This window comes from Aphis gossypii, chromosome 2, assembly GCF_020184175.1.
Source record: "Aphis gossypii isolate Hap1 chromosome 2, ASM2018417v2, whole genome shotgun sequence".
NCBI classification, from domain to species: Eukaryota; Metazoa; Arthropoda; class Insecta; order Hemiptera; family Aphididae; genus Aphis; species Aphis gossypii.
In genome coordinates this window covers 12,551,038-12,565,350 of record NC_065531.1, presented here as the reverse complement: position 1 = coordinate 12,565,350, position 14,313 = coordinate 12,551,038, and the positions used below count along the sequence as shown (strand labels likewise).

The window sequence follows — 14,313 nt, the reverse complement described above, 5'->3', positions numbered from 1 at the left end:
TTATTGTAATATCGTGGGTCGGTGCTCAATTCGTAGTATTACAGGTCATCGTCGTCGTTTGAAAATTACGCACTGTTTCGTGTGACCTGCAATCTCGTTTTTCTTTCGGGTGGTTTTTTTTCTACTTTATCCGTCTATGACATTACGCTAAGCCTGTGTATTGCTTGGACCCATTGATCTGTTCTGATTCGCTAATGGATATCTCACTAAGCAAAGATATTGTGCTCGTTCCATCCATTAGATTTTAACGACGTGGTTTATGCGAACATCGTCGTAAGACCGATAATGATAGCATTTACGAAACGGAAACAGGAATACTCGGTACTGGATCTGACCGTTGTTTCTTCGAATCACGCGTGAATACAAATATACCTATATTGCACCGGATGTACATAATATACGGTCATTGATAATAATAACTTATTTTGTAGCTAATATTTTCATATAGATCGACGAAATGATACGAGTCCGACATGGAATTTGAGAAATTATTACTATTAGTAGTATCTATACCTAGCTAAACATAATTTTTGCATTCGTAAATTATCCAAAGTTAGATTGATTAATACATAAAATCTGTGATTACCCCTTCGGGGTGTTAAATTTGAATAAATAAATAAAATCACTATAATTATTTACACCCCAAAATAATTTTCTTTTGAATATTAATGTAATGAAAAGTTAATTGCAAAATAATTTATAACTTAAGAACTTAAGACGAGCTAAATTTGTGTGTGAGAGAGGTCAATTTAGAAAAATAACAAAAGTAGTTCTTTAAAACTAAGTTTTATAACAAAGAAAAAGTTTTTATAGAAGGTTTATAAACACTTTTCGCGTATAGAAATCATACATTTTAAAACTATTAATTTTGTAGAGTTTATTGCTTATAAAAATAGCTATTACTTATACAAGGAAAATTAGTTATTTGACTTTATAAACAAACATTTTACAGATTTAAATTAAAGTTTCACAGTTACGGACTATAACTACGCCTTAACACTATATTATTTCTCAACATACGCTTCTATCGATGCCTTTACTCTTGGGATTTGTTTAATCGTACGACCACAATCTACGGTTATCTTACTGCAACTTGCACACTTTGTGGTTCCTATTTACTATATTAACTTTCTTAATCATGATAATATCTAAACATCCAATTCTTCTTGATCAATTGTCTTATAAACATATTGCCACACATTAATCACATTGCTTTGAACAACTCGATGTTATACGTATAAATGTCGTAATGAATAATATTTTAATGTTTTAAAGGATATCATTCAATCTTTATTTTTTGTAAAAATAACATGGTTTTTGTTAGACTGATTTAGAGTTTTATTATTTATGTTCAGAATGATGAACCAATAAATTTAAGTCAAATATCATGATCTGATGAATTCAACATAATTAAACCCCATTTTATAATTGAACTATTAGCACAATATCGTAAGAATCACACAAAAAAAACCATATTTTTCCTAAACTTCAATTGTTTATATATTTGAATCAGTTTAGGGTCGAAGCTTTTATAATTGCTGAGTTTTAATATTAACATTTACGTTTCATCGAGTGTGCTGTTGAATATACTCCGATTTATAGCTGTTTTGGTTGGGAGTTGGGTCGATGGTGGCCAGCGGAAAAGCGTGTTGAGGCTTTACTGGGTCACAGGGTGAATGTAATTCTAAAAGATTTTCCTGGATTTGTCAAGATGCTTAATTTAGAAAACAATTTTCTACAAAATTAAAACGGAGTTTTCAATACAAATACCCGTTTTGCAGATATTCAACCGTTTACATAGTGTTTTATGTGATTTCATAGTGAATCAGAAGATATTTAATTATTATTTATATTAAACTAACTTAATTTTATATGAATAAAACTTTGTTGATGTATAGATGATAGGTTTAATGCTCAAATATATTTTAAGATAAATTTAAATGAATATATATGTAATGAATAAATAAGAACAATTAGGTATATGTATATTAATTAAACCCATGTTTGTATGCAAAGCATGTGCAAATATGATAAAAGTACATTTCCTTAGTACTTCCATTTATTAAAATACATGTTTCGTAAAAAGCTAGTCATTCAAAAATTATACTAACTAGTTAATTTTGAAATTTTGATTAGTTTGTTATTCATTGATGTTTAGTTTTAAAAATATAATTTTAACAAATAACATTTTATTATACTTCAATACTTGTGTTCTATAATAGTTTTAAACAAATTCAACTAATTATAAATTATAATTAACTTATGTCGGGTTGCATGAACAATTACTAAACATTAAATGAATTAATAGTGAGCTAATACTTCCTTAAACATGGTTTAGTGGCTAATGGTTGGTCTATTAAATTTTAGCGAACCATTAAATGAATTCATTTTTTGCCCAATCCATAATTAATGCATTTAAATTATACATATTTTGAAAATAAATACACTCTTGTATAATAATGAATGATGATTATTTTAATTTATAATAGTTAAACAATCAAAATAGTAAAAAATTGTTTACTCAATTACATAATAATAATTTATGTATACTAATAATATAAGCACAAGCAAAATTTGTGATAACACTTAATATTCAAATTAAATCTAACAAGTTTATGAACTAAATAAAATAAATATAAAAGAGAAATAATATTATGTTAAATATATTTAAAATAACAGTAGGTAATTCGTAATAATATAATATATACTATATATATTATATAGTGATGACAGATCATATTATAATAATGCAATGATAGGAAACAATAATAAAGTGTATCCGAATTTCAAGTTATCATATTTAATGGATCATATAAAAGAAATCAAAATCGTATTGTATAGAGACATAGCTTTAGATAGGGGTGAGTTGTTTGCAAAATTAGTATTGTAAGACAGTGCGTAGAGAAGCCCTTCGATGTAATGATGAAGGGGGACTTTAAACTTGGTAATATAATAGCTAGGTAATGAATAATGATACCATTTCATTACTTACATAATGATAATATGCTATAATTTAACTTAACATTAAAGATAAAACAGTGGTTGTTATTTTAAGTTTGATTTATGCGTGTATCGATAGAAACACCACATTTTATTTTGTTAAAATAAGCCTTTATAAATATTTTCTATAGTTAATAATCAAACTAATTTTGTGATTCGAATAAAATAATGTAAATTGACATTTCTGAATGTTTTTGCTTACTCGATATCCGTTAATATGACAATGTTTACTTACTATATTTTAATAACACTTTAATATTATATCATTTTTAACATTAATAAATAAAAAATATTATAAAATATATTTATATATTCCTATCCAACCAATTTCGGTGATTTTAAAGCCAATATTATCAAACATTGATTTGATCAAAAACATTTTTACACTTCAGTAAAATATTATTAACGTTTGATGAATATTTCTAAGTTATACATTTTATTTGAATATTTATTTTTGTATGACCTCGTTCACCATTAAAACCGTTTTATTTATTGATCTTCATTAACATACAGATATATCTAATGGTTAGTACTTAATAATCAAATAAAATGTCATACTTTCGACAGCCTCAAAATAGTTCTATGATCTCCTTTTATAAATTTCGGCACGATTTAATATCCTTGGGCATTATATGGACATCATTTCAAAATAATAGCATACTATTTTTATTATAGAACGGCAAATGCCCACAGTAGTGAATAGTCGTGTATTCCTGTGGGTGTAATTCTAGATTTTGCAACGAGTAAACATTCTTACTAGTAGATCACATTTCAAATAGTCATTTCGATGAATGGTATGAAAGTTACTCCAGATTTATCCAATTCTAAGCACATAAAAACATAGTCAAACAATTGAGGATAAGAACTAACTATCATGTTTTGACACCATTTATTATTATTTTCACTGTCTTGAGCTTGTATAACAACGTATTAATTTGTTTTATCGTGAATTATTTTGGCACATATTAGTTAAGGTAACATATCGCATATTTTTCTATAGGTATACACGTGCATTCGTAATAATTTAAATGGTTGATTTTATACATTTATTTCATCAATATTTTTTAAAAGCATACTATTTTTTTTTTCAAAATATATTGTTTTACCTATAATTTAACATTTTAAGAATTGGTGATATAAAAATACTTAGTGTCAATTATTAAAAAATATTTTTTCATGGTAAATAGAAAATAAAAAATATTATTCATTTGTTAGTTGGCATATATTTGAACTAAATTACTATTATCTTGTGTACTATCTAACCGTATATTTATTAACAATATTGATGTATGTATAGATATGAATTTAATAATTTACAACTACCAATATTATTAAAACACTAGGTAATATTACATTATATTATCCACTTATTACACGCACATATTTATTTTAATAAATTACTTTCTGTAATATAGTTATTATTTTATATGGAATAATTAATAACTATGAATAGTGGAAAATATTACTATATAAACTTACTATAAAACACATTAATGTGTTTGTTCTTTAAATATTGACAAAGAGAATAAAATAGATTTATTTACTTTATTTGTATAACATGAATATTTGTAGGTAATGTCGTATATATTTAATATACAAACCTAAATCATCAAAATGTCTTTTATTTTTGAAAATGGGTGTTTCAACAACCCTGTAGTTGTTATCTTCAGTACTAAACAATAATTTATAGCGTCTAATGCATGTATAATGTACATTGTACATTTTTCCTCGTATAAAAACATCAGATTCCATCTATCGATTGACCAAGTTACACGCGGTTGTGTTAATAACTGTTTTGCGGTGATATTGTTTTACAATAATATTTTGATTCTTTTATACTGTAATACTAATGGAATAATGAAGTAATCGCGATTGAATAAATAAATTTGATTACGAGTATCTATTACCTACTTTACTTGGTAGCTTATAATTGTATTGCAGTGACAAAGGTATAGATATGATTTTTTTTTTTTATAATGGGCTACTTTGACAGTTGTGTTTCAACGGTCAGTATCACAGAAATGTATTCAATATGTGGTTGTCATTAGTGCACTGGGGCTTGAGCTAACCCCAACGTCCCACGGTTTATGGTTAAACCTGGATAATATCATGATATTATAATATACATCCAAATGTTATGTTTATAATATGTACGTCGCTTTTTATACTAGAGCCAAGGCTTTAATAAAAAAAGTTATATCACTCAAGAAAATGTTTGAAAAATATATAAAATACTTTTTAAAAGTTATTAATAAATATGGTTTCAAAACTATAGGAAAACAGCATGCAGCAGAAGTTAAAATAGTTTTTTTTAAAAATATATTTAAATATTTCTTAAAGGCAAACTTCAATCTATTTATTATTCTCATATTGGTACTTAACATTAAACCTATATGATTTATCGATCCTTAGATTTTTGTACTCCGTCGAGTATTATTTTATCATACTATAACAAGAAATGTAGTTAATCTGAGTTAATAAAATCAGTATAAATACTTGGGCTATGCAAATGTATTATTATGTTATAAAATAATTCATTAAAATAATATGTTTTATAATTAATGATATAAAAAAGATATGTATTTAATTTACAAGCAGGATCAAAATTTTCTCATGTAATTTTTTACTATGGTAAACCGGTAAATGATGTATATTAGAGACCTCTATAATAAAATTAAGATAATAACGACGTATTATAATATATAAAAATAAATGTATATTATTATGACGCTGAGGTATGACTGTCTATTTGGTTTGTCTAATATTACTTTTTATAATAATCTAATGGATTATTTTTAGACATTTTTAAGACCATATAAGAAGATTGAAGATTAGATAAGCTACTTACAGTCAGTTGTTACTTAGTTCTTATGTGATTAACTAATGATAATAATTGTATTTTTATTCTTTTTCGTTTTTTTTTTGTTTTTTTGATAAATAAAGGTTATATGACATAACCTTTAACAATTTATACATATATACATTAAACTTATATTATATATATTTTCTACACATTTATGTTTTTGACACTTGGGCTATTGTTGCAAATATAATTATAGTAATAATAAAAACAATTATACAATATATTATTTTATAAATCAAGTGGCAATAAAAAATTTAAAGATAAATACACGTAATTATGTGTTTCAAAAGATCAATTTCATAAAATAAAAATTAATGTAGTCATCACAACTTTAATTTTTTCTTATACACCTCAGCATAATAATACGCAGAATTATAGTTGTTATTGTAATACAAAACGTCAAAAAATTTAATTATTTTATGTTAACGTATATTAAAACTAATCATTGAAAGTAATTTAAGAATCAAAAATTGCGTTTAATAAATCATATAAAAAATTATCTTTCCTAACTTTTCTTTTAACCCCAAATACTGGGGTATTACTTTGGGGAATACTATTTCACATTTGAATAATCAGAAGAAAAAAATGAAGTTAGAGAATAGAAAACTAAATATTTTTTATATTTTTGGTGACATATTGTTTGATCAATTCGATGCAGGACAATTTTCGTGTAGTATAACTAAATTTTAAAGAAACAATAAATCATGATATTTGATTCAAAGTTAATCACAATAAACCAATAAAATATATTCAATATTTAGTCAAAAATATATGCTATTTAATATTTATTTATTGTTTTTGGAATTTGTAATTGTTTCTAAAAATAATATATTTCACCAAAATGATTGTAACAAATGATAAAAAAATTTCTAAAACAAAATAAAAAAATAAATGTTTACGGATTGTTTTTAATTTTATATCTTATACTATTATAGTTAAGTTCAATTAACCAATATTAGTTTTGAAAATTGTAAATATTAAGAAAAATATCGAAAGAAACGTGATCACCATGAACTCACCGATAAAACGAAATGATTTTTATCAATACAAGATAAAATATTTTTATTTATTTTTTGAGTATTTCTATTGATAAATTATACTTAATTTGTTTCATTAATCCCAAAAAATATTAACTAGGCCTTTATTTGTCAATTGTGATCGACTTCTTACTTTAAATTTTCAATTGTGTATATATATAAATATATAATACATATGGACAATGTTTTTTACTATAAAAATACATTTTATAATCATTTTTTTAATGAAAATAAATTGTCAATTATTCATTACCTATTCTTACTTGTGGATATAATATTATAGGAGCTACTTCAATGATAATAATACACTTCAATGTTACATTTGTTTAATAGTAACACATAAATTAAAAACTTTATAAAGGTATTATTATTTATGTTCTACCCAATATCTGTTAAATATTATAAACATTGAAGATTGAAAAATACACAAACGTAAATTTTTAATAAAATAAAAATAAATTTATTTTGTTCTTCAATCTTGAAAATTATCTATATCTATTAGGTATGATGTATGTTATGTAGTATGTCAAAATACAAGTGATATAAAATTTGTTGTTGCCTAATAGCATTTAAAGTTATACATATTTTTCAAAATAAAATCTTTAAGATGGCAAGTTGTACCTATATTTAATACAGGCACTACTAAATAAGACATTAAATATCGATGAAATATGGATCATTAGTATATGTTATATAATACTTAACGTTAATGTACTTCCCGGTAAATTAATCTCAATAGATATTAAATAATAAATAATTTTTTCGTCATAAAAAATGTTTAATAAAGAGTAAACATTTTGTTTAATAAATAAAGGTAAAATAGACCTTTAAGTTTATTTATATACATTCATAAAAAATATTCTTTTATGCTACTATATTGATACCAGTGAATGCTGTAAATACACTGTGTATGATTTTACTTAATATAAAAAATGTATTATATTAAAATATTAAATATAATTATATTGATTATTACGGTAATAAAAACATTAGAACTAGATACCTATGTGCTTAAAGCATAGGTGACATTTAAATTGTCGACCAAGGATAAAGTTTCATATTCTAAATTTTCGAATATGAAACTATCGCTCTCATTGTATATTCATCTATAAAATAGTTTCTTTAAACTTGCACGATTATTGTATATACTTATTAAGCAAGGTAACTAATAGATGATTTAATATTTCAACTTTATATGTATGATAAGTTAACTTCGAGCTTTTTTCAAATTTTTCTTATGATACAAGCCATAAGGTATACAATATTATCGTATTATAATTTACAACTATAATGGTGGTACTTAGTAAAGTACCTAGTGCAAACATGTTGTTTTCATGCGGATTATAGAAGTCCATACAAATATGTACTAGTAGATGTATTTAGTTATTAAAAAAAAATGTTATTAGACTTTTACAATACACAAATTTAATGTGTGTTACCATCGTAAATTCTTGATTAGTATTTATAAAAACATTAATATTAATTAGTACAAGCAATTACCTTGTAACCTATGTACGTGAGAAGTAGTGATTCGCAGAGTGCGAAAATCGCCAGTCCGCACTGTATCACCCACAGCTCTAACGGTCGTTTTACCCACTGGATCGCATCCCAATTGATTATAGGTCTCGCTTGGAAAGCCTCGTCCGTCAAATTTCGGCTCCATAGGAATTCGGTTTTGTTTCCCATTTTGCATCCATAACTGTGGTTAATGTAAATCAATGAGTTTAAGAGATGACAATAGGTATACAAGAAACATATTTTAGATTCTGAACGGAGTGATAAATGTATTGATTTTACAATGATGGGTGTTTTTTTTGTGTCTGTGTACAGCAAAACTAGTCAAAATAATGCTTGAATTTCAAACTTTGGGTGATTTCCGATGGCAAAGTGAATATCTTTAGTGCATTAAAGAGGTTAAAAGTAAACATTTTCTAACAGTTTTCAAAAAAATCGAAAAAAAAAATGATGGAAAAACGGGAATTTTTACGAAACCAGTTTTCAATTGACGAAAATTATCTGTAAATACTTAAAATTTTCACCACATGTTTATGCTACTGTTATTAATACATGGCTAAATTTTCAAAATATTTTGGCTTTTTTTGAACTATTTATTTGCCACAGAAAACTCGAAGCATCATTATGGGAAAATTTTTAAGTGTTTTTGAATTTTAAATTCTTACGAAATATTGTAACGATAACGATTTATCCTCAAACGATTTTAAATATTTGTTATTATTCAAAAAATATAAGCCGTAGATACTTGAAAATTTCACCAGTTATTAAGATTGGCGTTTTCTTTACATGATTTAATTTTCAAAATATTTTGACTTTTTTTAAGCTATTTATAGACAACTGAAATTTTTTTTGAAGTGTTGATAAAATTATTTTGGCCCAATAAAAATACTTGAAAATTTAATACAAAGTTTTTCATAAGTTACTCTTATAGTGATTTAAAAATTATAAGAATTCATAGGCACAATATTTTTTTATTAGCATTTAAACTGAAAATATTGACAAAAATTTGTCAAAATCATGAATATTTGAAAATTATTTTGTAGGTATACTTAATTCATAAAATTTTTTGCATAAGTAGCTAAGAGTTCAAATTTAATACAAAATTGTTCATAAATTTAGCTTACAATAACTATAAAAGAATTTAAATTTTGGTGTATTCAGGCCATTAAATCATAAACCTCCTTTTTCACCAACCATTGGAAAGGATATATCCTAGGCTGACAAATCATTTTCGTTTAGAATCGTTTTTCGTATACAATGGTAACTATCATTGGACTCTAATTTAACACTTCTATAACTTCTATAATATATAATAGTGATTCACACGGCACCTACCCGCTATTTTTACGTGTACACTGTACATGTAGACAAAAATGTTATAAAATAATTATAACTTTTATGTTTTAATTGAATTACAATTACCAGATTAATATCATTCGATTTAATATATATTTTTGTATGATAGGTACTATAAAAGTTTTTCGCTTACCAAGTCGCGGACGTGGGATCTTGATCGAGTACGACGCGGACGATGTATAAAACACATGTTAGTAGTTTGAAAAATAAATTTGCGATACGAATACGAAGACCTATAACAAAAACCATTGTTGTACATTAATTTTGATAAATATTAATAATATTGAGGAAAAAACTACGAGATAATATATTTTTAGACATAAATATTAAAAGTACTTATGTTGTAATATTAAATATTAAATTAAGGACACAAATAAAAATTATTATATTTGAAAAAACACAAATGATAACTAATAAATCATATTTAGAGAAGAACATTTTGTTTATAGACTGTAAATTACCTTGAGACATAAATACTTGTTTTTAACGATATTTTGATTAAAACTAGGATAACATTAAATGGTCATAAAATGAAAAGCATTTCAAAACCTTTTCAACATATATATGGGATTGTAATACACATAAAATAAGTCTTCAATTAAAATTTGAACTCAAAAGATGTCTATAAAAATAATAATTATATGTATATATATATATTATAAATTTATTATGCATTATGTATTTTTATTTTTGAAAAATAAATAATATTATGGTTTATGACATTACATTATACATTATTTATATATTTTGATTCTTTTAATTAAACACACTAAATATTTCGAATCATATTATTTATTTCTAGATAGTGTAATTTTAATATTTTTACTTCGCCAATATATTTTTGAGCATTCTTGTTTACTGTTAAAATCACTATGAGTAAACTTTTGTTTTTTAAATGGAACTTGTATTTTAATTTTCTGTAGGCATCTAAAAAAGGTTTTTACGTGAGTATAAATATCAAATATTAAACCAAATTATATTGTTTTTTATTAATAAGTTTTTATAGTTATGAAGTAGCGTATCACATATTTCGAGAGTATCCCTTGCCACTTTACTCCTTTTTTATAAGCCCGTATACTGGATCACTACTTATAAATAATAATAAAAAAATTATATTAATTTTTATGTATCAAAATGAATTAGTATTCTGCTTTAGATTAAAAAACTAAAAAATGTGATTATATGATCACTAACAAACATATTGATATGAAAACAATATGGTCTGTAACATACAATTTTAAAATTCACCGTATTTCATATATTTATTTTTAAGGAATATAACCAAAATTAATATTTTTTTGAAATAATGAATATTGTTATCTTAACTGTAAAAAAACTAAGTTTTATAATATTTTATACACGTTATACAATAAATGTTTATAAAACAAAAATTTCAGAAAAATTTGAAATCACCGTTATTTTAGTGTACCTACCTACATTTAACAGATTTCTAAGGTTTTTTGTTTAATAGTTAATTACAAAGATATTTTTTAGAATCCAATAAAATGTGATAACCTACATTGGTATTATTATTTATGATCATTTAAAAAATTCTACACAATTGTTTTTAAGACAATGTTATAAAAAATTAATTATTGATTCTTTAAAAAGAAAAAGAATCATTGTGCGGAAAATAAGTTTTTGCAGTAAGGTAAAAAAAAAATAAAGTTATTGACTATTGTTATCAAAGAATTATTCTTTAAATACTTTCTTTTAAAACTGTCTACAATTTTTTTTATCACAACTTTTGTTTTAGAATTTCCGAAATAGTTTTAACGTAGTACTTCACATTCATATTTTATATTTGTTTTCAAATATTTTCTTTTCTTTAATACTTACTTGAGCGTTGGTTTTTAATAAAATATATTTGTAAACGTTCTTTGAATGTATTTTCGTTAACGTAATATTCCACTCGTACCCTGCAAAAATATTAAGTTATTATTAAGTTATAATTAAAATATTAATGCATATTTTATCAATATATTATAATACAATTAAAGTTTGATTTATGAAAAATATACATATATTTGTTTGAAGTTAAAATATCTTGTGCATAACAAATATCATATAGTTGATTATCATATGAAATACAAATACATATTTGATGTGCTGTAGACTTAATTTATATATTTACGAATACAATTCTAAATTTTATTAGTGTGTTAGTAATATTTTGAAGTAAATTTAAAAGAATTATCATAGTCAATAAACAAATTACCTATTAGGGCTAAGCAAGAAATAACTCTGTTTTTTTAAATTTCAATAAACAAATAAAATAAATTACATTATTTTGTATTACCTATAATAAATACCATTAAAATTTTGGGGTTTTTAAACATGAAACTAAAAATATATGGTGTCCTTAAGTTAAAATTTAATTTTAATAACAATACAAATAGTAAGAATATATTTTATTTTGAACGAATTCAAATTAAGTTAAAAAAATATTTCTGAAAATTGTAAAACTTTTTACATAAATAGTTTATATTGATAAAATCTAAATGAAGTACATAGATTCGATTTCATAGTATAAAATTTATTTTTAAATTGTATAATTTTGCACTTTACAATGTATAAATAATGTTTTTAAGCAACTAAAATATCTTCTTTGCAATACGGAAAAAATATATAATAAGAAACATAAATATTCAACAAACATTAATATGTTTACTTTTGCACTATGCGCAAACAAATATATTAAAAACATTTAAATCCAAGGTTTTAAAAATTTTATAATGTTTTTAGATATTTCACTCACTTATATTTAATAAAAAATCATTTATTATTTCTCGAATATCTTCTGAAAAGGTTATATCAATGTATAAATCTACAAGTTATTATAATCAAGTATTAAGGTAACTAAGTATTATGTGTATAACTATATTTTCGCGTGTACCGAGTAAATTATATTTTATTATTACTTTCACAATTGACAAAACATATAATTCTTGTCAGAGCGAAATAATAATAATAATATTATTTGTTTAAATTTAAAAATTTAATGAAATCGTTACAAATATACAAAATCTCTTATACACAGTGTTCGAAAAAAAGTAGGTTACTTATTATTTGCAATCTATCTTATCTCACATACCTATATGTACATTTTTAAATACAACATATATGAAATAACATCATTTGATTAATATATAATATTATTTACAATCAACTGAAATGTTATGTATAGGTTAAAATTAAAAATTATTATAAACAATTGTAAGTACCCTATTTTAGTGAACGTTTAAGTTAGTATCAAAGTTAAGACACAAGGGTGTCATTCGATTTTAAAATAGTTTAATACTCTTCAATTTCAGTTAAAAATATAATATTATGATCCTAATAAATACTTAAAAAAAAATAAAATGCAATCATTATTTTATACAAGTATGTATCAATATTTCTTTATTTTATTTTATTTTTAATCCTTTAGAAGAAAATATAGGTTTGAAAGTTTTTTACTAAATACTTGCCTAAATGTATAATATGGAAACCTGAAGGGCTCTTGGAATTAAATGGTTTATTGATTTAAAATAGTGGATTTTTCAAAATCTTTTGTATTTTTTAAGAAATTAAAAAAAGAAGTCAAGGAAGAAAAAAATGACACTTTATGGATAAGCTTATGTATTATCTTAATTGTATTTCAAAAACAATGATTGATCATAGCTTGAAAATTTAATGCCACTCTCTGTGAACTAAACTAAACTTCAGTATTATACTTTTTTGTGTACTTAACTTGTGTTATATTTTTGTGCATGATTCAAACAACTATAATTAGTTTATCTAAAGTATATCAAGAAACTTTGTTATGTAAGCATGTAGTAGAATACTAAACGTTTCCAAATTTTCTTGATGCCTTATACCTATGTATCTATATTTTACATTTACAATTTTCTTATTTAATACACCACAGTAAAATATAACTTTATAAACTAAAATAATTGAATTAAACAATATTACGATTAAATCCATCAATTTATAAAAGTACTTAATTGTGTTTAAGTATTTTGCAATATTGTACGTAGATTTTTAATCAATATTATTTAACCAATACAAAAAAAAATAATAATAATATAATACATTTTATATTGTATTGAAATTTTAAAGTAATAAGTAAAAAAAAAATGTATAGTAACTATAGTTTAGTTACTAAACTATGATTCTGAGGACACTATTTCAGTACGACCTACAACCCCATATATTATATCTGTCTTATAATTTTAACAATTTTCGTTCACTAGATACTAGAACCCATTTGGTGTTATTAGATGTAATATTTTATTTATTAACAATATATTGAATAATTGTTTTTTGATTTATTATTGAACGGTCAAAATTTAAAGGTAAGAACACAGCTGCGTTTGTACATTGTACATTGATTAATGCAATATTTAAATATTTTTTAAGCAAGATATGAGTTTGTTTTATATTATTATTTAAAATTGGTATAACTCGCTTTAAAATTAAAATACTCATGTTCTGCTGAATAAAAATTTTTATTGAGCATTTTTAAATGAAAAAAATAAATGCGGGTTTCTTCTTAAA

General features: G+C 23.4%; 1 protein-coding gene across 10 annotated transcripts in view; it reads right to left on the bottom strand.

Annotated features, from left to right (window-relative positions):
• Positions 1-14,313, bottom strand: part of LOC114129027 (potassium channel subfamily T member 2) — a 151,765-nt gene that overhangs the window by 25,991 nt on the left and 111,461 nt on the right. For all 10 annotated transcript variants that reach the window (XM_050199636.1, XM_050199631.1, XM_027993646.2 and 7 more), the window contains 3 exons: positions 11,611-11,690; positions 9,905-10,004; positions 8,401-8,599 (listed from right to left, as the gene is read on the bottom strand). In XM_050199636.1, coding sequence (XP_050055593.1) covers positions 8,401-8,599; positions 9,905-10,004; positions 11,611-11,690 — 379 coding nt within the window. The remainder of the gene's footprint in view (positions 1-8,400; positions 8,600-9,904; positions 10,005-11,610; positions 11,691-14,313) is intronic.